Here is a 25945-nt window from a genome sequence, read left to right on the forward strand (position 1 = left end):
CACACACAGACACACACACACCCACACAGACGCACACACATATATACACACATATATACACACACAGACACACACATATATACACACACAGACACACACACACAGACACACACACACATACACACAGACACACACACACACACAGACACACAAATTATTTCATTCAAGATTCTTTTCTGACAAACAAATAAAACCAGTCCTCTGGTCAAAACAGACAGATTCAAAACTGGACCTCACACCTCACACTACAGTGCATTCTCTAACCTGAGATGTCACCTCTGGTACACTGATAAAACCTTTAACTATCTAGGGACAAATGAAATCTGGATTTTGCATTTTAATCAGCAGTCTACCTCCTGACTGGTTAAAGGATTCAACAAGGGCAGCTAGGTTTTAAGCTGTTAACCTTTTGCTGATCAATACTGTGTCTTATATCATTCCTATGTGTTATATCATACTCACATATATCATTACTTTCGCTGATAGATACTGTGTCATATATTTTCTATCTCCATACCAAGCCTGAGGAAGGAGCTGAGCTCTGAAAGCTTGCAATTTCAAATAAACCTGTTGGACTATAACCTGGTGTTGTTTGATATTTGACTTTGTCCACCCCAATCCAACTCTGGCACTTCCACACAGTAACTGACATTTCTACCCTTGGTAAAAGACTCTAACTATCCATTCTATCCACACCTCTCATAATTTTGTTAACTTCTATCAGGTCTCCCCTCACCCTCTGATGTTCAAATGAAAACAAACCAAGTTTGTCCAGTTTCTCCTCATAGTTAACCCCTTCCAAGCCAGGCAACATCCATATCCTTCTGGTTATGTGGCGAACTGTACACAATATTACAAAGGTGGCCCTAACCAAAGCAGCAAGATAGGAAATATTCACAGGGACAGGAAATACTTATATGTCGGGTCTTTAAGTTACAACCCAGCATGGGATCGTGGTTGTAGGTGTGTGTGCTCCTGGGTCAGATGCTTGTACATTCACAGGGAGAGAAGATCAGCACACAGGATACTTTCACAACCAGTTCACATTAATAATTAATCGTGAAATTGGAAGAGGAGAAGGGATAATCTTATTGATTAAAGATACAACCTTAGGAGGGGTGGATATAGGTGACAGAATACAATCAGTGGAAACTCTGGTTGGAACGTTTGGAACATTGCGTTCAATTCTGGTCCCCTTCCTAGCAGAAGGATGTTGTGAAACTTGAAAGGGTTCAGGAAAGATTTACAAGGATGTTGCCAGGGTTTGAGGAATTGAGCTATAGGGAGAGGCTGAATAGGCTGGGGCTGTTTCCCCTGGAGCATCAGAGGCTGGGGGGTGACTTTACAGAGGTTTATAAAATCATGAGGGGCATGGATAGGATAAATAGACAAGGTCAATTCCCTAGGGGTGGGGGAGTCCAGAACTAGAGGCATGGGTTTAGGGTGAGAGGGGAAAAATATAAAAGGGACCTAAGAGACAACATTTTCACACAGAGGGTGGTACGTGGATGGAATGAGCTGCCAGAAGATGTGGTGGAGGTTGGTACAATTACAACATTTAAAAGGCATCTGGATGGATATATGAATAAGAAGGGTTTAGAGAGATATGGGCCAAATGCTGGCAAATGGGATGAGATTAATTTAGGATACCTGGTCAGCATGGACCTGTTGGACAGAAGGGTCTGTTTCTTTGCTGCACAACTCTATAACCCTATGACTCTACACTGTGCAAAAGAGAGGATCTAAAACTATAATGAGAATTGTCTGCAAACCTTTTAGGAACTGTAGTGAAGTTGCAGAATGCATTGATTCAATAATCAGAATAGTTTATGGTAACAACAGAAATGTTTTAATGGGAGACTTTACTTTCCATGGAAACTGGGAGTGAATTTTGATAATTTTCTCAAGCAATACACTGCATTAATGAGCGATGAGGAATACTTGTTTAATTATCTAATAGTAAGGAAACATTGATTTAATAATGATCATGATATAATTAAATTCAATACTGAAAAGAAGAAACATAATACTGCTCCTAAGATCCTAGATTTTGCTCAAGTTGCATTCACTGGGTGTAATGCATGCAGAGTGTGGTGCGTATATGGAATGAGCTGCCAGAGGAAGTGGTGGAGGCTGGTACATTTTCAGCTTTTAAAAGGTGTCTGGCTGGGTATGTAAACAGGAAGGGTTTAGAGGGATATGGGCCAATGCTGGCAAATGGGATGAGGTCAGATTGGGTTATCTGGTCAGCTTGGATGAGTTGGACCAAAGGGTCTGTTTCTAAACTCAATGACTCTACAAATTACACGATTCAAAGTGATTAATGGAGTACTGAAGTAAATAATACTTCGACTCAGAGTCATGGAGGCTTAAAGATCGACAGCACAGAAAAGACTGTCATCCACGCTGACCAAAAACAATCACCTCATTATTCTCATCCCATTTTCCAGTGTTTGTCTGATACCTAGCATCGCAAGCATACATCTAAATACCTCTATCTCTACCACCCTTATGCCAGTCTCCCGGCTCAGACTAGCGACATAACAACTGCACCACAATAGCCCCTGTAAAAATTCAGAAGTACCCTTTCATCTTGGGTTAGGAGGCAACTGCATAGTGAGCACCTGTATTGGAACTGGGAGCTCTCAGATCAGCTATCAAAGTCTCTGCCATTGGTATATAACCCCTCAAAGCCAATGGTAAGTTTGGACTCCAAATGGGCTCCAGACTTCCATCATCAAGGCAAATGGTCCAACAATGAAACCTCTCGGCTATTGCCTCCCCTCTGCATATTTTGTGACACTTAATTTAATGGAGAGATGAATTTCTTTCAAGGTGAATTCTTCCGATTCTGATTCCAAATGGCCTGTACCTCAATACAAATACAGGAGTTGGTGTTAGGTCCTGACTGAAGCACCTCATAAATGAGTTAGTGACAATGGAAGATTAGATGTCCAAAAAAAGGGGGCCTCAAGTAATCAAAAAGTGACCCAAAAATCTCAAGAGGAATCATGAAGAGAAACAAAATGTTGATAGTTGATCTGACACCATCAAGTGGACGGCCTCTAAGATTGGTTGTGGTTCACCATCTCGCGCATTTCTACATCTTATTGCCATCTTGTATGGTTGTGGTGCTAGTGTCAATCTGTATATTCCCTGCACGTTTGGAGGAGATGTCTTGTCAGGTCACTGGAACTCAAAATTCTGAAGGAGAACGGTAAAAAACAGAAATAACTCCATTCTGGCCAGTTTTTCTCCTGGGCACGCTCGCAGACCTAGAAAATTCAACATTAATGAGTCAAGATGAAAAATAAATCTAACTTGAACCATCTTAGAGTGATCTTAGTGTCCAAGCTACATTGTGAATCATGTTGTCAGCAGATAATGAAATACTATGTAGTGTAACATTTTAGCATTATTCTGTCCCTAGGTACCGTGTTCATTCCTGAGCTGAGTTTCTTGCCCATATCCCCTCCATTGCTAAGCCATTTACTTCTACCTTTGTAGCGTCATCTGTCTTTAGCCTTGTCTCAGCTCTCTTGCAACTGAAAAGATTTTGTTACCCCCCTTGACTACTTCAATGCTCTTGTGGTCAGCTCCCAACACCCACACATACTTGCATCATTAACAGGTCAAAGCACTTCACAAGAGCATTAACAGACAGAATTTGATGCTGAGCTAAATAAGATAACTGACCATAGGATTGATGGGGTTGTAGGTTTTAAGGAGTGTTTTCAAGGAGAAGAGGCAGGTGGATGTGGTTGAGGACAGGATTCCAGAGCATTGGAATCTGGAATGTTCAGCCATCAATGGCAAGGTGGAGGAAGTGGGAATGAATAAGAGATCAGGATTGGAAGAACGCAGGGCTCTCAGAGGACATGTCTTTGGAGAAGGTTATAGAGATGGAGGGATGCGGCCAAGCCAATGGAGAGATTAGGAAACAAGGGTGAGAAATTTGACAAGGAGGCACTGGTGGCAGGGAAGGTGAGGGCGAAGTATGAGCTAGGAACCGTGTAGAGGAGCTTTGGATGATCCTAAGATTTCCGCACAGCAAGGACAGAGGGAAACTCTGCAGGAGGCTGAATACTGTAAACTCCAACTCTGACTGGAGAAAGAATATGGTGTAAGGGAGATTGTGCCCGCCTTCTTGTTGGAGGTTACCACTTAAACAGCAGATTATCAACAGGACTGCCGGCCATGTCAAGAACCTACTCACCCAATGAAGATGGAATAAATGCAACTGGCTTAAAGAATTCCCCATTTTCTTTCAGGAAGTTCTCCGGATTGAAATGCTTCGGGTCCCACCATCGCTTTTCTTCAGACAAAACTGACTCCATGTTTAATAAGACCAAGGTTCCCTGCAAAAACAGAAGAAAATATTTGCAGTGAGTTACAGAACTGAAAGAGTTAACCCATCATCGCTTCCTCACGCCACGGATAAGTACTGTACCTAATGGGAAGCAACATTTACCATCGCAGTCAGCTTGTTAAATAAACAAAAAGAACTGCAGGAACTGGGAGTCAGGAACAAAAAACAAATTGCTTGAGTCACACATAGACAGGGCAATGAAGAAGGCGTTTGGCACATTTGCCTTCATATGGTCACAGCACTGACTACAGGAGTTGGGAGGTCATGTTGCGGACGTACAAGACATTGATAAGGCGACACTTGGATCCCTGCCTACAATTCAGGTCGCCCTGCTTTAGGAAGGATGTTGTTACACTGGAAACTGCAAAAAAGATTTACAAAGATGAGACCGGGACTGGAGGGTTTCAGTCATAAGGAAAGGCTGAACAGGGTAGGACTTTTTTCCCTGGAACATCGGAGGTTAATGGGTGATCTTATAGAGGTTTATGCAATCACGTGGGGCATACATAAGGTGACAGTAAAGGTCTATTTCCAAAGTTCATAGAGTTGAAAATTAGAGAGCATAGATTTAAAGTGAGAAACTTAAAAGGATGCTGAGGGGCAATGTTTTTACACAGAGGTAGGAGGAATGGATAGATGCAGGTACAGCTTTAACATTTAATAGACATTTGGACAGGTACATGAATGGGAAAAGTTTAGAGGGATATGGGCCAAATGCTGGCAAATGGGTCTAGTTCAGTTTGGGAAACTAGTTGGCATGGACGAGTTGGAGTGAAGGGCCTGTTTCCGGCCAAATGACTCAATGACTCTAGAACAAATTGGAAACGAACATATAAACAAATGTAGGTCACCCTGACGGATCTCCTGAATACATTGACTGGTCTGTTTAAAATTCGATTTTAATGTTGCCTACCCAGCTGCAATGGTAAGGCCATTGGGCTAGTCTACTAGAATCCCAGGCTAATGTTCTGAGGACATAGATTCAAATCTCACCAAGACAGGTACTGAAATACGTATTCAATACATCATACACTGTGGAAAGAGGCCATTCGGCCCACTGAGTCAACAATGATCAGTTGAAGAGCATGCCACCCAGACCCCACCCTTTCCTAACCCTAAAACCCCACACTTTTGTAGCCAGTCCATGTCACCTGCACATCTTTGGACTGTGGGAGGAAACCCACACAGGTTGGGGAGAGAGAATGTGCAAACTCCACACAGACAATGACCCAAGGATGGAATCGAACCTGTGCCCCTTACGCTGTGAGGTAGCAGTGCTAACCACTGAGCCAATCTGCCACCCAATACAATTCTGGAATGAAAAGCTGGACTAATGGTGACCATGTAACCATTACCAATTGTCATTAAAAGAAACCCATTGGGTTCACTAATGTCCTTTAGGGAAGGAGACTATAGTCCTTATCTGAGTCTGGATTACATGTGACTGCAGACCCACAGCAATGGTGATCATTCTGAACTGTCCTCTGGAAAATTAGGGATGGGAGAAAATTCTGGTTTGGCCCGCAATGCCAAATCCTATTAATGAAATCTCCCAAGGATGCTCTCTTTGACCATCAGAGGACTAGTACTGATGTCAGTGGACCCCCAGTCATTCAAGATGGGTCAGTAACCCTAGGTATCAATAGTACAGGGGCCTGGAAGGATAGTCAGGGGCTCAATAGGAATGGGGTCAATGTATCTTCATCAATTGGCAGTGGTATGGTATGGAGCCAAAGTCTACAAAAGACAAATTCAAGAGAGACAATAGATTGAAAGTAATTGTTCTATAAGCTCAGGGTAAGGTGAGGTGCAGGGCCTCTGTGATTTATCACAGCTGATACAGAAATTGAACCCATGCTGTTGATTTAATTCTGCACCACATTCCAGTTATCTAGCTACTGAACAAGGATACTTGGTGTTCCAAATTGATTACTGCCGCAGAAATAAGACACGTTGCTAAAATGTTTCACCTGGAACTCAACAGGACAGATGCAAGATTGCCAAATTTCAAAGGGAGCAACAATTTACTCTGCAGGAGAAAATGGTGCTGATTGGTTGGCAAGTTGATTCCAATTGGTCAAGGCATTGTGATGGGCAATGCCACCGGGATCAATTGGGTCCCTCATGCTTTTGGTTCATTCCGAAGACAGGCAATGTGTGACCAGGTGCATTTTGCCTGCAGAGGACAGAGCCCTGTGTATGAATTTATGTAGCTGCCTGCAACTTCGGGCAAGCCACAGGGGGAATCCAACTGATCATTGGTGTAAGTCCGAGCACACTCAGGATTGAACAGTGTTGACTGGACACGAACAGCCCATGCCTACCAAACTCGCACAGTGTCAATCATTAGGTATGATTATACAGTTAGGCAGCACTAGCCACACAATCCGGAGTTGGCTAATAATCACAACCACATGCAGTTTAAGATTATCCATCAGTTTTGCCATGTGGTTCGAGAGAAACTACGTACATTCACACAGAGGAATCTGTCTTCTGTAGGGGATGTTAATTAAATTCTATGAGGCTTAATTTTGTTGAGTAATGTAAAAGAGGAAGGCCAAAGACAGCGGGAAAGAACAGGACTTGCAGTAGCGGCTAAACAATGCAGAGAAAGTGAGACTTCAGTCAGCAAACACCAAAGGCAAAAACAGACTAGGGACAGTGTGGTCCCCACTACTGCTGCCAAAAGCCATTCAAAACCCGTGTTTCAGAGAATAAAAACCAAGGTGAGACATGACATCAAATCAGATAGATGGTTAGCTGATGATTAATCTTATAGAATCCCTACAGTGTGTAGGCAACTCAGCCCATTGAGACCATACTGACCCTCCCAACAGCATCCCACTCAGACCCATCCCTACATTTCCCATGGCCAATCCACATAGCCTGCATAATCCACACTTACCTGCACATCTTTGAACTGTGGGAGGATGTTGGAGCACCGGAAGAAACTCACGCAGACACGGGATGAACGCACAAACTCCAGACAGTCGCCCAAGCGTCAAATCGAATCCAGGTCCTTGGCGCTGTGAGGCAGCAGTGCTAACCACTGAGCCACAGGCCACCCTACTTAACTAGGGAATCTCAACTGGGACAAATAGAAGATTGATTGAACAAAAAGAACTTATTGTCAGGCAGCAGTGCCTAGGGACATTGATTAAAAATTAATCAGTAAATTCATGAATCAAAGTGTTATAAAGGGCGTGCGATGTGTTGCAGCTGCAGCGTACTGTAGCATATGGGCACCAGGGTCCTCCAATGTAAACACGGCTATAGTCAGTGTCTCTGGTTCAATGATCCTCAGCTCCAGGTCATTGAACTGCAGATACTACAAGGCATCAGGCAAGAAGAAAGTTACCCAGACACTTTGTTGCAGGAGGTGACCTTTAGGATAGAGCCGTCTGATTTGATCCAGGGTCAAGCTATAGGAATCATAGAAGGTAGAAATGGAGGAGATCCAGCCTCTGCAACTGCCCACGAGGTTTGTGGTTCTGGCAGGTTGCCTGGACGACAGCAAGTGAGCATTGTGGTCCCAAGGAGTCAATCAATGGAAGTTCTCTCAAAACCTTATTCTACCCCTTTATCCAAGAAGGGTCAAAGACTAAACAGCTGAACTGGACACTGACAGAGAAAAACAACGTCACCTTTTTAATTGTGTAACCCCTGAAGCTTGTGTCCTCTGTTGCTGCAAGGCCTACTGCAAGAGGTACCACATTTCCGCATCTTTGAATCTTGTGGATAACGGCATTGACGTACGGCAAGTTGACTGCATCCTCCATGGTTGGCATACGAGAGACACCAATCACTTTATCAATCTCCTCGTGGCATTTTGCTGTTACGTAGGAGAGAAGAGTCGAAAGGAACAACAGTTGATGCAAAGACCCTGCTGTGCAAATTGACCGTAACAGGTTCTGTTAACAAACACCGGAATTTTCCAGATGAAGACTAATGGTTGTGGTTCTGTTCGCCGAGCTGGGAATTTGTGTTGCAGATGTTTCGTCCCCTGTCTAGGTGACATCCTCAGTGCTTGGGAGCATATCGTGGCTAGTTGGTGCCGTGGCTAGCCACGAAACGACACGACCAGCTATCCTTAGTAGCCACACATGCAGATGACAAGCAACATGAGTTTGACTGGGACAACACTATTATTATAGGACAAGCCAAACAGAGAACAGCCAGGGAATTCCTAGAGGCATGGCACTCACCCACAGACTCTATCAACAAACACATCGAGCCGGACCCAACATACCGACTACGGCAGCGGACAGCTGGAACTGACAACCGGAAGCGGCAGAGACAAACCACTTTAAATGCCAGAGGAAAGATCACAGAAGCACTTCACAGGAGGCTCCCAAGCACTGAGGATGTCACCTAGACAGGGGACGAAATGTCTGCAACACAAATTCCCAGCTCGGCGAACAGAACCACAACAACGAGCACCTGAACTACAAATCTTCTCCCAAACTTTAAAGACTAATGGTTTGGTTTAGAATGGATTCTTGGGAATTGTTTGCATTTTTTGGGGAAGAGAAAGTTATATACACGTTGTGAGGGCAATGTATTAACATGGTTAACACACAGAAGATAGGGAATCATGATCCAAGGATCTTTTTCAGGTTGGAAAGAGGTAACCAGGAGGGTGCTTTGACCCCAATTATTTACTATCTACGTTAATGACTTAGAGAAGGCAGTATATGATGTTTCTGGTGATAGAAAACTAAGTGGGAATGTTATGATGAGGATATTTGTGGAAACTGCAAAGGGATTGATAGATTGCCTGAGTGGCAGATGAGGTTTAATGTAGGGAAGTGAGAGATCATGGACTTTGGGAGGAAAATGTGAGAGAGACTCCAAAACAAAGTGCAACATAGAGGGATCTAGGTGTTCTTGTGCCTGAAACATGTATATTGGTATAAAAGTGCAGCAAGTCATTCAGAAGGCAAACGCAATTTTGGCCTGCGATTTTGGAATTTCTGTGCGATTTTGGTCCCCCTTTTTAAGAAAGGATACACTGGCATTGGAAACACTTCAAAAAACAATCAATGGCCTGATTCCTGGGATGAAGAGGATGATTTATCAAGAGCAGCTAAACAGGTTAGTCTTTTGTTCAGAAGATTTTAGGAGGATTTGGGATGACCTTCTTGAAACATACGAGATTCTGACGGGGGGCTTGTCATGGTAAATGTTTCCACTAGTGCGGGAATCTCTACCTAGGCGACAGAATTCTGATTTCCCTGCTCTGGGAAAGATGTTGCGAAACCTGAAAGGGTTCAGAAAATATTTACAAGGATGTTGCCAGGGTTGGATGATTTGAGCTACAGGGAGAGGCTTAATAGGCTGGGGCTATTTTCCTTGGAGCAATGGAGGCTGAGGGTTGACTTTATAGAGGTTTATCAAGTCAAGAGGGGATGGATAGCGTGAATAGCCAAGATCGTTTTCCCAGGGTAGGGGAGTCCAAATCGAGAAGGCATAGGTTTAAGGTGAGGGCGAAAGATTTAAAAGGGAGCTGAGGGGCAGAGGGTGGTGTGTGTATGGAATGAGCTACCAGAAAATGTGGTGGCGGCTGGTACAATTATAGCATTTAAAAGGCATCTGGATGGGGATATGAGTCGGAAGGGTATAGAGTATTATGGGGCAAATGTTGGCAAATGGAACTAGATTAATTTAGGATATCCGGTCGGCATGGATGAGTTGGACCGAAGGGTTTGTTTCCATGCTGTACATCTTTATGACTCTATAATTACAGAATAAGGTGATACTTATTTAAAACTGAGATACAAAAGAATTTCACCTCTCAGGATGTCTGGAATTCTCTATCCTCAAGATCTGTAGAGGCTATACAACTGGAAGAGGAGGTAGTCAAAGTCAGAAGTCACTCGACACCAGGTCATAGCCCAACAGGTTCATTTGAAATCACAAGCTTTCGGTGCACTGTGCCTTCACCTGACGAAGGAACAGCGTTCTGAAAGCTTGTGAATTCAAACATACTTGTTGGACCATAACCTGGTGTCATGTGAGTTCTGACTTTGTCCAGCCCAGTCCAACACTGGCACCTCCACCTCAAACAGTAGATGGACAAAGTTTTGAAATATTGGGGAGCTGAGGGCTATGAGGAGCTGAGGCCTGCGTCAGATCTTGTTGTATGGTGGGACAGCCTAGTGAGTCCAAGTGACCTATTGTTGTTCCTATGGAGAAAGTATGGACTGCAGATGCTGGAGATCAGGGTTGAAAAGCACAGCCAGTCAGGCAGCATCTGAGGAGCAGGAGAATCAACCTTTCGGATATAAGCCCTTCATCGGGAATGTGGTAGGGGAGGGGGCTGAGAGATAAATGGGAGGGTAGGGGTGGGACTGGGGGAAGGTAGCTGGGAAGGCGATTGGTGGATGCAGGTGCGACGTGATTGTGATTGGTCGGTGGGGAGGGTGGAGTGGATAGGTGGGAAGGAAGATGGACAGGTAGGACAGTTCAAGAGGGCAGTGCTGAATTGGAAGGCTGGATCCAGGATGAGTTGGGAGAGGGAAGATGAGGAAACCGATTAAATTGACTTTGATGCTTTGTGGTCGGAAGGTTCCAAGGCAGAAGATGAAGCTTTCTTCTTCCAGGCGTTGGGTGGCTCAGATTTGGGGTTAGAGGCAGCCCAGAATTTGCTTATCCTTGGCAGAGTGGGAGGGGGATTTGAAGTGATCAGCCACAGGTCATTGGCGTTGTGGTGTTTGTGCCCCTGAGATGTTCTCTGAAACATTCCACCTCATCCCAGATCCAACCCTCCAACTCGTCCTCTTGAACTGTCCCACCTGTCCATCTTTCTTCCCGCTGACCTGCTCGGACCTATCACCATCACCCTCCATCTGCATCTTCCATCGCCTTCAAAGTCACCTTCATTCCAGCCCCAATCCCCCCTTCCGATTTATCTCTCAGCCCCCTTCTCCCTAACCTCCGCTCCCTATTCCTGACGAAGTGCTTATGCCCGAATGTCGACTCTCAAGCTCCTTGGATGCTGCCTTATATGCTGTGCTGTTCCTGTGCCACATTTTTCAACCCAAATGGCAAGAGGGCAGTTAGGAGACAACCACATTCTGTTGGTCTGCAGTCACATGTAGGTCAGACCAGGTAAGGAGGGCAGGTTTGCTTCCCGAAAGGACATCAGTGAACCAGATGGAATTTTTTGTAACAAATCAACAGTTGCTATGTGGTTGCCATCAAGCCAACTTTCTATTGAATAAAATTCACCAACTGTCATGCTGGATTGTCAACCTAAGTCCACAGGGTATTAGTCTAGGGTTGTCTCTGTAATTGTTGAGCTTTCTATTATTCTAATTGAAATAAATAGTTCTTAAAGCTACAGGATGGCAAGTCTGCTCAATCAAGAGGAGCGTATATCCTAGGGTTTGTGTGGTATCACAGACACACCATGCATCTTAGATGAACACATCTGCAGAAAATATAACTGGCACACAAGGTTTTGGTGCTTGAGCAGTGGTTGAAGTCACTTCAGTGCATTTGTGAGGTCTATACACAAAGTATTTTTAGGAAGGAAGTCATACCACAGGTTAAAAACGTAGAGGTAAATAGTGAATGAGTGACCGCTCGGCAGTCTAAAAGATCCAGGCCAGCAAAGCAGGAATCTCCTGAGACTGTTTTGATTGCGAACCTATATTCCAGTTTTTGTACTGCTGAGGGTAATGGTTCCTCAGGAGAGTATGACCAGAGTCAAATTGGTTGTTTCATGGGCAGCTCAGCTGTTATTGGTGGCAAGATGAAGAAGTAGTAAACAGCAATAGAGATAGGAAATTCTGCTTTTGACCGAAACATCTATTTTCCTGCTCCTCCGATACTGCCTGACCTGCTGTGCTTACCAGCACCACTCTGATCTAAACTCTGGTTTCCAGCATCTGCAGTCCTCACTTTTGCCCATAGGAAATTCCATAGTCAGGGGAGCAGAGAAAGTTTTCTGCAACTGATAACATGACTCCAGGATGACAGGTTGCTTCCCGGTCACTAGGGTAAAGGATATTATGTCGTAGCATTCTTCTGGGGGAGAAAGATCAATGAGAGGTAGACTTTGACAAGAATAGAGATGAGCTCCTGAATGCAGATTTCAGGGAGCGAGTCAGAATGTTAAAAGACAGAACCTCGAAAGCAGTTGTTTTAGGATTATTCCCAGGCCAACATGCTAGCAAGCACATAAGTAGGTGAATTAAGTGAATAAACTTGTGACTGTAAAACTGATGTGTAGGGGTATAGGCATAAGATTTCTGTGCACTAGCTCAGGGGTGGGTGGGAACTGCACACAGTGGATGAGCCATACCTCAAAGACTGAAGAAGCAGAGGTTAAAAAGTGTACTGCACAGGAATATAGCAGAATGAAAAGATTATAATAACATAAGACAAACTACTGCAAGACTTGGAACATAATTAGGCCACTTAGCTCATTGAGTCTGCCTCACTATTCAATGAGATCATGGCTGATCAGATAATTCTTAACACCACTTTCCCCATAACCGCTATTCCCTTATTGATTAAAAATCTGTCCATCTCAGCTTTGAACATATTTAATGACCCAGCCTCAACAGCACTCCATGGTAAAGAATTCCAGATTCACAGCAAACAGAAGATCTGATCCTTGACCCTCTCAGAGATTAAACTACCTTTTAACACCGACCCTGTCAAGTCCCCTCAAGGGTGCCGCTCACTCTCTTTTTTAGATATCTAAAAGGTAAAAGAGGCAAGAGTGGAAATTAGTCCACTGGAAGATGAGACTGGAGCAGGGTCAGTGATGGATGTTGCAGGTTCCAGGGTTTAGATCTTTCATTAAGAACAGGAAAGGCGGTAAAAGAGGGAGAGGTGTAACCTTGTTAGTCAGGACAGTATAACGTCGAATGGATCAGTTTTTGTCCAATGTGTGCAGGAGAGTTTCTTGACACAGTATGTCGAAGGGCCGACAAGAGGGGAGGCCACACTGGATCTGGTGCTTGGTAATGAATCAGGCCAGGTGTTTGATTTTGGAGAGAGTGACCATAGTTCAGTTACGTTTACTTTAGCGATGGAAAGGGATAGATACATGCCACAGGACAAGAGTTATCGATGGGGTAAAGGCAATTATAAAACGACTAGGCAAGACTTAGGATGCATAGAATGGAGTAGCAAAATGCAGGGGATGGGGACAATCAAATTGTGGAGCTGGTTCAAGGAACAGATATTGTGTGCCCTTTTTAGGTATGTCCCTGTCAGGCAGGGAGCAAGTGAAAAGGTAAGGGAACTGTGGTTTACAACAGAAATTGCATCTCTTGCGAAGTAGAAGGAGGCTTATGTGATGATAAGATGAGATGATTCAGATGAGGTGATGGAGAGTTACAGATTGGCTAGGAAGGATTTAAAGAGAGAGTTAACAAGAGCAAAGAGAGGACTTGAGCAGTCTTTAATAGGTAGAATAAAGGAGAACCCTAAAGCTTTCTATAGGTGTGTGAGGAATAAAAGGATAACTAAAGTAGGAATAGGGTCAGTCAAAGACAGAAGTGGAGACCCTGTGGAGATTGGAGAGGTGCTAAATGATTATTTCTCATCGGTTTTCACTCAGGAAAAGGAGAATATTGTAGAGGAGAAGAATGAGATACGAGATATTAGACTAGAAAGGATTGAGGTTAGTAAGGAAGAGGTGTTATCAATTCGAGGAGTGAAAGTAGACAACTCCCCTGGGCAGATGCCATCCTCCCTAATCTTACTGAAACATCTGTAACCAGGAACCTCCATCAACCATTCCTGTCCCTCTTCTATCCACGTTTCCGTGATGGCCACAACCTCGTAGTCCCAGGTACCGATCCACGCCTTAAGTTCACCCACCTTATTTCTGATACTCCTTGCGTTGTGATACTCCTCATCTTGTGACCTCCTGTGCTTTTCCAGCACTACATTTTTCTATCCTCATTCCTATTCCCTTATGGGATTTGGGTCAGCTCCTGACTAGAATGTGCACATGTATGCATTTACTTTGGAGGACACAAAGTGTAAAACGGAGCGGCATGAGAATTCCGAAACACCTTCCTTTTTTAGACTCCTGTCATGAGCAGTTGGTAGATGCAGCCACTGTTTAGTAATTCAAGGCCCAGTGTTACCTTGTACATCTGGGAAAGCCATCATGTACAGAATGGCCCATTGCAGAGTAGTGGCTGCAGTTTCAGTGCCAGCGATGAACAGTTCATTGACATCATGGAACAGGTTTCCCTCAGTCAAGCAAGAGTTGGGAGAATTCTCCTCCTGCAAAGTGAAGGTCATCACTGAAATAACTGCACAGTATCCCGTCACTAAGTCACCTTTTATTTACAGTGTCCTTGACACTGGTCTGACTCCCTCAGAGCCAGCTCTCTGAGTGAAGAGAATCCTGACATTTCAATTTATATCTGTCAGCCAGGGCTCCCTGATCGGACCAGATTAATAACCCCAGTCGGAGAACTCCAATTCTATTAGGCCCATCTGGCTAACCTCACTCCAATCAGCACAATGGCCCTTTCACATATTTAACATCAGCAATCCTAATACCCACCAAAGCAACAAACTAATGGGTTGGAATGTAAGAACAAGTCAAACCCATTGAAGTCCACCCAATCAGGATAAGGATTTCAATTTCTGCTTAATCATATACCATTACTGCACAGAAAGAGACCACTGTGCTGACCCCATGAGAGAACTTTCCAATTAGCCCTCCTGCTCTTTCTGTTTCGTTCTGCAAGGTTTAGCCTTTCGAAATATCTATCTAATTTCCTTATATCAATTACCCCAGGCTGCTCCCTGCCACCGTTTTGGACAATTGCATTTCTGATTCATTGCATAAATCTTTTTCATCCTGTTACCTGTAGATCTTTTACTACTTATCAAAAAATTCTGCCTTTAGTACAGAGTCTGCTGCCTTTAATCTTGGCTACTCCACAACCCTAGCCATTGATAAATTGTTTGGTTTTTGTACAATATCATTGGTTCATTTGAGGATCTGGTTTACAAAGTGGATTAAGTCAGCTTCCAAATTGGAAACACCTTGTACTTATACCATCTTACTGGTCCTCTACATCTTCAGCTAAAGCTGTTTGTTCAGATTTGTTTATGCAGCTGAGGCAGTGGCTGGATAGGGACAGCCTCTCATTGTCACATAATCTCCAGGATCTCAGATTCCAAGTTAGATTAGATTAGAATAGATTCCCTACAGTATGGAAACAGGCCCTTTGGCCCAACAAGTCCACACCGACCCTTCGAAGAGTAACCCACCCAGACCCATTCCCCTACCCTATATATACCCCTGACTAATGCACCTAAACTATGGGCAAATTAACATGGCCAATCCACCTGACCTGCACATCTTTGCATTGTGGAAGGAAACCGGAACACCCAAACGACAGGGGGAGAACGTGCAAACTCCACACAGACAGTCGCCTGAGGTGGGAATTGAACATGGATCCCTGGCAATGTGAGGCAGCAGTGCTAACCACTGAGCCACCATGCCCACCCCTTAACGCTCTCTTATAGAGAGTTTATCTTTTTTGTTCGTTCATGGGATGTTGGCATCACTGGCTGGACCTGCATTTACTGTCCATCCCTAATTGCCCACAGGGTAAATGACACAGGTCTGGAGTTACATGTAGACTATACTGGGTAAGGATGGTAGTTTCCTTCCCCAAAGGACATTAGTGTACCGGATGGGTTTCATTTAACAATGGGTCGTTGCTAGACTCTTAATTCCATAATGTTATTAAATTCAAATTCCACCATCTGCCGTGGCAGAAATTTGAACCCAGAACCTGACGCTGGTCTTTGGATTAATAAAAGGTAAAATTTTGGATTAATAGTCTAGCAACAATACCACTATAGTTCATCACTTCCCCTAAATGGTGTCCATCATGTTGTACTTGAACTTGAAATGGTTTGAAGTTATCTCGTGTCTGGAGCTAGGTCACACAACAGCTCATCTCAATATTATTTGATTCCTTGCCTCAGTGCCGCATTCCTTAAATGGCTGCCTTTAGATTTTGGGCTTTCTACATCTGACATGTGTTACAGACAAATCTTGTTGATCCCAGGCCCAGTTGAAACAATCCCTCCTCATGGGAGAGATTATACTGTAGACATTTCACGTTTGGCTTCACACCTGTTAGGAAATAGATTAGACTACTAACAGTGTGGAAACAGGTCCTTTGGTCCAACAAGTCCACACTGACCCGCCAAAGTGCAACCCACCCATACATTTTTCCCCTTCACCTAACACTATGGGCAATTTAGCATGGTCAATTCACCTAACCTGCACATTTTTGGACTGTGGGAGGAAACCCACACAGACATGGGGAGAACGTGCAAACTCCACACAGTCAGGCGCCTGAGGCGGGAATTGAACCCGGGTCTCTGGCGCTGTGAGGCAGCAGTGCTAACCACTGTGCCACCCACTAATGATACCTTACCGCTAAATTGATAAGCATTTGAAGCCGTTAGTCTGAACTGGGCCCAAAGGCACAAGGTCAAATCACAATGCTCCGGCCTATTGCACATACAGACCCACTAACACTGGAAAATGTGCCCTCTTCTCACCTTCTTCACTTCCAGCAAATAGGCGTAGATGAAATCTCTGACCTCTTCACCATGCAGTGTATCTTTGTGTTGCTGGATGAAATCCTGAATAACGGCGTCAATTTCTGCCTGGACTTTGAACAGCCTCTGATGAGGCCCAGGGATATAGCCAATGATTGGAGCAACGTTATAAATCTAGTAGAAAACACCAGAGAATTAGCACCTGTGATTCTGATTCTCCAATACAGTCAGTCACGAGACGTGTGAGTCTTCTCGCGGGCCAATATCCCCAGTTTGGAGGCACTGGTCAGTCACAACCAACTGTATTGGGCAGCTATCATAGGCCCACACAAATTGGAGGTGTAGTGGACAGCGAAGAAGGTTACTTCAGATTACAACTGGATCTTGATCAAATGGGCCAATGGGCTGAGAAGTGGCAGATGGAGTTTAATTCAGATAAATGTGAGGTGCTGCACTTTGAGATAGCAAATCTTAGCAGGATTTATACACTTGTGTTGCTGAACAAAGAGACCTTGGAGTGCAGGTTCATAGCTCCTTGAAAGTGGAGTCGCAGGTAGATAGGATAGTGAAGAAGGCGTTTGGTATGCTTTCCTTTATTGGTCAGAGCATTGAGTACAGGAGTTGGGAGGTCATGTTGTGGCTGTACAGGACATTGGTTAGGCCACTGTTGGAATATTGCGTGCAATTCTGGTCTCCTTCCTATCGGAAGGATGTTGTGAAACTTGAAAGAGTTCAGAAAAGATTTACAAGGATGTTGCCAGGGTTGGAGAATTTGAGCTATAGGGAGAGGCTGAACAGGCTAGGGCGGTTTTCCCTGGAGCGTCGGAGGTTGAGGGGTGACCTTATAGAGGTTTATTAAATCATGAGGGGCATAGATAGGATAAGTAGATAAAGTGTCTTCCCTGGGGTGGAGGGGTCTAGAACTAGAGGGCATAGATTTAGGGTGAGAGGGGAAAGATATGAAAAAGATCTAAGGAGCAACATTTTCACACAGAGTGTGGTACATGTATGGAATGAGTTGCCAGAGGAAGTGATGGAGGCTGGTACAATTGCAACATTTAAAAGGCATCTGGATGGGCATATGAATAGGAAGGGTTTGGAGGGATATAGGCTGGGTGCTAGCAGGTGTGACTAGATTGGGTTGGGATATCTGGTCGGCGTGGACAAGTTGGACCGAAGGCTCTGTTTCCATACTGTACATCTCTATGACTCTATGACAAGACTCTCTAAACAAGTGCTCTATTCTGAGCTCTACAATGGCAACTGATTGCTGGGAGGAGTGTTCCAGTCTGGTGCATCCCAAGGTCCAGAACTATGCGCTGAGGGACGCACTGAATTTTGGGGCAGTGCTGCCAAGGGGAAAGACAACTGTCTGAGGTCTTACTGTCAAAGTACAATGGGGGTCCATTCAGTTCTGAGATCCTCTTGGTGTCTCTAATATAGTCTAGGATAGGGAATAAATGCCTTGGGTTCATGTGCAACTTCTGGGAAAGCCAAATTCTGATGTTTGCTTGTACTTCATGTGCAAAGGCTGCACAAAACTGCTTCAGTGACTGTGTATGCATGGAAAGGGTTTTTTTATGAATGAAATATATTATTGAAATTCAAAAAAACCGCAATTACTGGGAGGACACCACGGAGAGGGAGCAAATCCCTTTTGACACCTGAAGGAGTGCCAAAGGAGAAAGAAAGAGGTGAGGAACTCTAGTCACATGGATAGATTTAAGAAGCTGGAGCTGTTCTCTTTAGAGAAGAAAATTGAATCAGACTTTGATGCTTGCATCCAAAATCATGGAGATAGGCAGAAGATGCTCCTGTTAGAGTCATAGAGACGGAAACAGACCCTTCAGTCCAACCCGTCCATGCCGACCAGACATCCTAATCTAATATAGTCCCATTTGCCAGTGCTTGGCCCATATTCCTCCAAACCCTTCTTATTCAAATACCCATCCAGATGTCTCTTAAATGTTATAATTGTACCAGCCTCCACCACTTCCTCTGGCAGCTCATTCCACACATGCACCACCCTCTGTGTGAAAACGTTGCCCCTTAGGTCCCTTCTAACTTTCCCCTCTTGCCCTCAACCTATGCCCACTTAGCATTTATTGCAAAACGACTCAATTATAAAAGTGTTGTTACAATTATATAATGCATCGGTGAGACCATAGCTGGAATATTGCGTCCAGTTTTGGTCTCTTTACTTGAGGAAGGATGTGGTGGCACTGGAGGCAGTTCGGAGGAGGGTCACCAGGTTGACTCCAGGGCTGAAAGGGCTGTCATATGAGGAGCAGTTGTATTCACTGACTGAGATATATAAAATGCTGAAGTGATAAGGTGGAGGTGGAACAGATGTTTCCCCTTGTGGGACAGTGTCGAACGAGAGGTCACAGATATAGAGTGAGAGGAGGTAGGTTTTAGACTGAGATGAAGAGAAGCTACTTCTCCCAGAGGGTTGTGAATCTGTGGAACCCACTGCCGCAGAGTGCAGTGGAGGCAGAGTCAATCAGCAGATTCAAGAAAGAAATAGATATATTTGGATGAAAAACAGAATAAAGGGCTATGGGGAGTTGAAACCGGGATAGGATGGGCCATGATCACGTTAAATGGTGCAGGGGACTCAAAGGGTTGAATTGCATACTCTTGCTCCAAGTTCCTTTGTTGATGGAAGGGTTCAGAACAGTGGGCACGAACTTAATGTGACTGACAAAGGAACCAAAAGTAAGGCAAAGCAAAATAGTTCGAATGCAATGAGTGCTTACAGATCAAGAATGTGCTGCCTAAAAGTGTGGTGGGGGCAGGTATAATTATGGATTTCCAGAGATATTTGGATTATTGTTTAAACAGAAATGAAAGGATACAGGGAAAAGGCAAGGGCATGGGACTAGCTGAGTCGCTTTGGCAGAGTGCTGGCACAGATGTGATGGGCCGAATGGTATCTTACTGTGTAGTGGGCTTTCTATGATTTCAAGATTCTATTTAATTGTCTGAACAGATTGAAGGAGCTGAATATGTTCAAGCAGTCCCAATGTAGCAGTTTTTATCAACCGACTATTTGACACCAATATTTCTATGTCAGTAAGGAGGGTTTCCAATCCCGAAGCAAAGAGAGTTTATTTTAATTTTACCTGAGCCCATTTACTTATCTGCATTTTCATGCTTTCATCGATCAAGTGTGTGAGCCGTGTGAATGTCTGGTCTTCATAATGAAAACGCTCCCCGAGGACAACAGAGCAAATCACATTGGACACGGCGCTTGTGATTATAGAATAGGGATTAAAGGGTTGACCTGTGTAAAATGGAAAGGAGTTTTGTGAAGGTGACAGTGCAAAGCAGTTCTCCACAGGTCAGACTTGCAATCCCATCAGGCTTGGGACCTGAGTGGTAACAAAAGTGTCCCTGGATACCGATACCATTGGAACGGTCTATGTTCTATCAGGTCATGCTGCTCAAAGGGTTAATGTTGGAGATTACATCAAGTTCCACCCAATCTGATTTTGCCATTACTCTTGGATTGAGTAAAACAGAAGATGTCAGGATCCTGTCAGGTAGCGGGGTGGTCGAAATAGCAACCAATTGATTTCAGCAAACTTTGTTTTAACCGGCTCCTTATCAGCCTCTACTCTTTATACATTGACAAAACAATTATATATCAAATACCATGATCCACCATGATATCTGAGTATTTAGGCTGTAAATAAATTATGACAGTGATGTGCAAACCCTCCTGCATTACATGGGAGAAACTGAAGACTGCAGATGCTGAAGGTCAGAGTCAACAGTGTGGTGCTGGAAAAGCACAGCAGGTCAGGCAGCATCCGAGGAGCAGGAGAGTCGACGTTTCGAGCATAAGCCTTTCATCAGGAATGAGACCTCATGCCTGATGAAGGGCTTATGCCTGAAACCTCGACTCTCCTGCTCCTCAGATGCTGCCTGACCTGCTGTGTTTTTCCAGCACCACACTCTCACATGTGCATTAGGTTCCTATTACCGTATATACTCAAGTAATAGGAATGTAATGCTGGGGCAAGAATGTGGTGCTTGAAAAGCACAGCCAGCCAGGCAGCATCGAGGAGCAGAAGAATTGACATTTTGTCGAATAATAGTCAAATTTTTTTGACGACATTTTAAGGTTAAAGTTAGGAGTTGACTATTACATGGATACTACTTTTACTGGCTGAAATTCATGCCCGTCAAAATTCATACAGTTTCATTAGCGAAAGCCCAATTAATCTCTAAACGAATTTTTAAAAACGGGTTATGGTAATTCCGAAAACCCGGAGCTGAGCACGATGGCTGGCAGACTGACTCATAAATGAGGATCTGTTATCTGTGAAGAACTAGGGTTGACGTTTACATGAGTTATATGGGAAATTCCAGATACGAGAACAACTATTGCGCGAGTATATATGGTAATTACTGTGTGTTGTTACACTGCTTTTAAGAGGTGTGTTGATGTTTTTACTTGGATTTTATGAGGCATGTTGATGTCTCGAAGTTTCTCGTGGTCAGTGTTTGCTGCGGTCATGTGGACCTCTTAATTATCTGGAACATTTGATCAACCAGAACATACTGGTCTCAATGGGTGCCAGTTAATAAAACATTTGCTGTAATTTAAAGTTTTCTTCATTTCTACATGGGTTAGCCCTAACTAGGCCAGCACTTATTGCCCATCGCAAGATACCTCTCAAACCAAGTGACTTGCTAGGCCATTGCACAGGGCTGTGAAAAGTCTATGCTATGGGTTTGGGGTCAAATGTAGGACAGGCCACATAAGGATGGCAGATTCCCTTCCCTAAGGGATATGAGTGAACCAGTTGGGTTTTTTGAGACCAGATTTCCATTGATTCAAATTTCACCATTTGCCATGGAGGGATTTGAAGACACATCTCTAAAACATTAGCCTGGGTACTTAGATTGCTAGGATAGTGATAACATCAATACACCAGCACATCCCTTACAAATGATTGCGCAGCAAACTATGACTTGTTTAAGACCACAGCCTCTTCTTAATAAGACTCACAGCGTTCCTTTACCATAATGAAGCAGGTAGGACCCTTGGACCCAGTGAAGAATAGAGGGCGGTGGCACGAAACTACCCCAACCACAAGCTGGTCGAAGCTGACATGGAGTCATAGAGATGTACAGCACGGAAACAGACCCTTCGGTCCAACTCGTCCATGCCAACCAGATCTCCTTAATTATTCTAGTCCCATTTGCTAGCACTTGGCCCAAGCATCAGGGCATCATATGACAGTCTGCCATTTCCAAAGTGCAGCAATGGGCAAGGAATGGTAAACCTACTGCCCAGTGGAGCCTTGCCTCTTTCGGTTGAATTTGGAACACATTTACAGGCTGGGCCAAATGATGTCAGTATTCATTAGGGAACTAAAACTATCTGATGCACAACAGTGCACAGCCATTGCAGGGACATTTGAGGGCTTTGGTTATTTGGTGAAAAGTGTCGTTACATGGGATAGTTTGTGCTTGAGTTGAGTGTGGTATTTTACTTTGATTACATTGCTATTGACCCTTCCTTCCAACACTCTCATGGTTGGGATTCCTGAGGAGGACAGCAGCAGGCCCCATCATGGACGCCACCCGTCTTTGCACTGATGTCAGAGAGGCAGCTCCGATCTCCTGAAGATGCCTCACGGCGCCAGGGACCCAGGTTCGATTCCACCCTGGGGCGGCTATCCGTGTGGGGTTTGCACATTCTCCCCATGTCCACACCGGTACCTAGCCTTCAGTACTCACCGGTACCTAGTTTCCTCTGGGTGCTCCAGTTTCCTTCCACAATCCAAAGTTGTGCAGGTTAGGTGGATTGGCCATGGGAAATTACCCAGTGTCCAGGGATGTACAGGCTAGATGGAGAATTTTCTTCAGCAGTGTATTTTCGGTCCAATGATAAAGGAAGCTAGACCTACCTCTCGTGAATGGTTATAGGGAATAAGGTTAGAGGGGGATGAGTCTGGATGGAATGCTCTTCAGAGGGTCAGTGCAGACTCGATAGGCTGAATGGCCTGCTTTCACACTTTAGGGATTCTACAATTCTATGCCTGACACCCTCCTAATAGAGTCAAGAGTGTGTTGCTGGAAAAGCACAGCACCCGAGAAGCAGGAGAATCGACATTTCGGGCATCAGAAATGATGATGATGAAGGGCTTATGCCCAAAACATCGACTCTCCTGCTCCTCGGATGCTGCCTGACCTGCTGTGCGTTTCCAGCACCACACTCTTGACCCTGATCTCCAGCATCTGCAGTCCTCACTTTTTCCACATCCTCCTAATTGTGCTGATGAGCGCAAGATGAAAAAGCTTTGGCGACATGACTTTATTTTTTAACAATATTCAACTTCTGTACTGCTGAGCCATGTTCTGTGGGAAATGAAAAACAAATGCAACATTATTTGTTCAATATGTTTTGTTTCCTGAGTTGCTTGTGACTATCTCCTGATTATTAACAGTCTTGAAGCCTGGAGGACAATCTTGAAAGTTTGGAAACATCACTGCAAGTTTGCTTTAAAACAATGCAGAGAGAATACACAGACCTTACCAGTTTCTGCTTTAAAGACTTCAGTCAAATATCAGGCCTCCTCCAGAATTCTCTCCTCAAAAGCAATTTTGCCTAAGCCAAAGTTTCGGAAAACAGTCAGCATAAATCTTCGTTGCTGTTTCCAAGATCTTCCGTAGGGCACCATGATGGTGCTTAACAGAAAGAAGGGTATAAATGATTACAATTGGCATCATCTCAGAGGATGAGAAAGGTAAAAGCACAGCTTTGACCCAAAGTTGATGTATAGATCAAGGAACAGGAGAAACAAAAACAGATATTGCTGGAAAAGCTCAGCGCGACAGGCATCATCTGTACAGAGAAATCGGAGCCAATGTTTCTGGTCGAGTGGAGAGGTCATTTGACCCGAAACGTTAACTCTCTGATTTGCAGTATCTGCAGTTCTTTCGGTTTTTATTTGATATAATTTTTCAGTCTTCCTTTGACGTATGAGTCGTGCCTGATGACTGGAGAACTGTAAACTTTACACCCAAGATCAAAAAACATAGAACATAGAATAATACAGCGCAGAACAGGCCCTTCGGCCCTTGATGTTACGCCAACCTGTGAACTATTCTCAGCTCGTCCCCCTACACTATCCCATCATCATCCATGTGCTTATCTAAGGATTGTTTAAATCTCCCTAATGTGGCTGCATTAACTACATTAGCAGGTAGGGCATTCCACGCCCTTACCACTCTCTGCGTAAAGAACCTGCCTCTGACGTCTGTCTTAAATCTATCACCCCTCGATTTGTAGTTATGCCCCCTCGTACACGCTGACATCATCATCCTAGGAAAAAGACTTTCACTGGCTACCCTATCTAATCCTCTGATCATCTTGTATGTCTCTATCAAATCCCCTCTTAGCCTTCTTCTTGCCAATGAGAACAGGTTCAAGTCTCTCAGCCTTTCTTCATAAGACCTTCCCTCCAGACCAGGCAACATCCTGGTAAATCTCCTCTGCACCTTTTCCAATGCTTCCACATCCTTCCCGAAATATGGGGACTGGAACTGTATGCAGGTGTAAAGATCACCTAAATAAAAACTACACACCAGTCAAGTTAATTGTAGTGACTAAGGAAATTCTAGAAACAATAATCTCGGACAAAATTAATGGTCACACAGACAAATATGGGTTAACTATGGATTTTTAAGGGAAAGTCATGTTTAACTAAAATCATGTCTAGCTGGTAGAGTTTTTGATGAGGTACCAGAGAGGGCAATGGTATTAATGTAGTATACATGGACTTCTAGAACACAGTTAATGCAGTGTCACACAACAAACATGTAGGCAAAGTGTTACCTTGTGGGATAGAAGGGACAGTGGCAATATGGATGTAAAATTGGCTGAGTAACAGAAGAGTAATCGGAATAGATGCTCTTGGCCTTAGATAGGTTTGTAATGGAGTTTGGGCATCAGTATTGAAGTCCTTACTCTTCCTGATATCTAGGAATAATCTGGCCCTTGGGGAACAGAGCACCACTTCAAAACTGACAGATGATACGAAACTTGAACCAAGAGGAGGACACTGCAGAACAGGACATAGATAAGTTGGTGAAGTGATAGATGAAATTCGATGTGGAGAATTGTGAGGTCATGCTGGTTTATATTAGATCACTTACAGTGTGGAAACAGGCCCTTCGGCCCAACAAGTCCACGCTGACCCTCCAAAGAGCAATCCACCCAGACCCTTTCCCCTACATTTACCCCTTTACCAAACACTATGGGCAACTTAGCACGGCCAATTCACCTAACCTGCATATGTTTGGACTGTGGGAGGAAGCCAGAGCACCCGGAGGAAACCCACATAGACCCGGGGAGAATGTGCAAACTCCACACAGACAGTTGCCTGAGGCAGGAATTGAACCTGGGTCTCTGGCACTGTGAGGCAGCAGGTGCTAACCACTGTGCCACCGAGCCACCCTAAATAAGAGTTGATAAGAAGAACATGGAGAGACAGTGTAAACGAAAGAGTACACCTCTAGAAGGGGTGCAGGAGCAGAGAGAGCTGCTTGAAGTGTGCTTAAATCATTGAAATTGGCAGGACAAGTTTAGTGAAGAGCTAAGAGTAGGGGGTGGCACAGTGACTCAGTGGTTAGCACTGCTGCCTCAGAGAACTAGGGACCTGGGTTCAACTCCATCCTCGGGCGACTGTCTGTGTGGGGTCTGCATGTTCTCCCTGTGTCTGTGTAGGTTTCTGATGGGTGATCCGGTTTCCTCCCGCAGTCCAAAGGTATAGGTGGAATGGCCGTGCTAAATTACCCCATGGTACACAGGGTTGTGCAGGATAGGTGGAATGACCAAATAAATAGAGGGCTATAGGGATAGGGTAGGGCAATGGTTTGCTCTTTGGAGGGTTGGTGTGAACTTTATAAGCTAAACAGCCTGCTCCCACACTGTGGGGATTCTATCATTCTAAGAAAGCATACAGTAACCTTGGCTTCATTAGTACTGGT

The 25945-nt window shown here is 44.3% G+C and overlaps 1 protein-coding gene across 1 annotated transcript; it reads right to left on the minus strand.

Annotated features, from left to right (window-relative positions):
• Positions 1-2444: 2444 nt before the first annotated feature.
• LOC122542023 (cytochrome P450 2J2-like) lies at positions 2445-21461 on the minus strand. Its single transcript, XM_043679314.1, has 6 exons — positions 21399-21461; positions 16937-17110; positions 14482-14623; positions 8014-8201; positions 4217-4358; positions 2445-3275 (listed from the first exon to the last, which is right to left on the minus strand). The coding sequence occupies exons 1-6, from the start codon at positions 21459-21461 to the stop codon at positions 3187-3189; spliced, it is 798 nt and encodes a 265-aa protein (XP_043535249.1). The 3' UTR covers positions 2445-3186.
• Positions 21462-25945: the final 4484 nt, after the last annotated feature.

This window comes from Chiloscyllium plagiosum, chromosome 39, assembly GCF_004010195.1.
Source record: "Chiloscyllium plagiosum isolate BGI_BamShark_2017 chromosome 39, ASM401019v2, whole genome shotgun sequence".
Lineage (NCBI taxonomy): Eukaryota > Metazoa > Chordata > Chondrichthyes > Orectolobiformes > Hemiscylliidae > Chiloscyllium > Chiloscyllium plagiosum.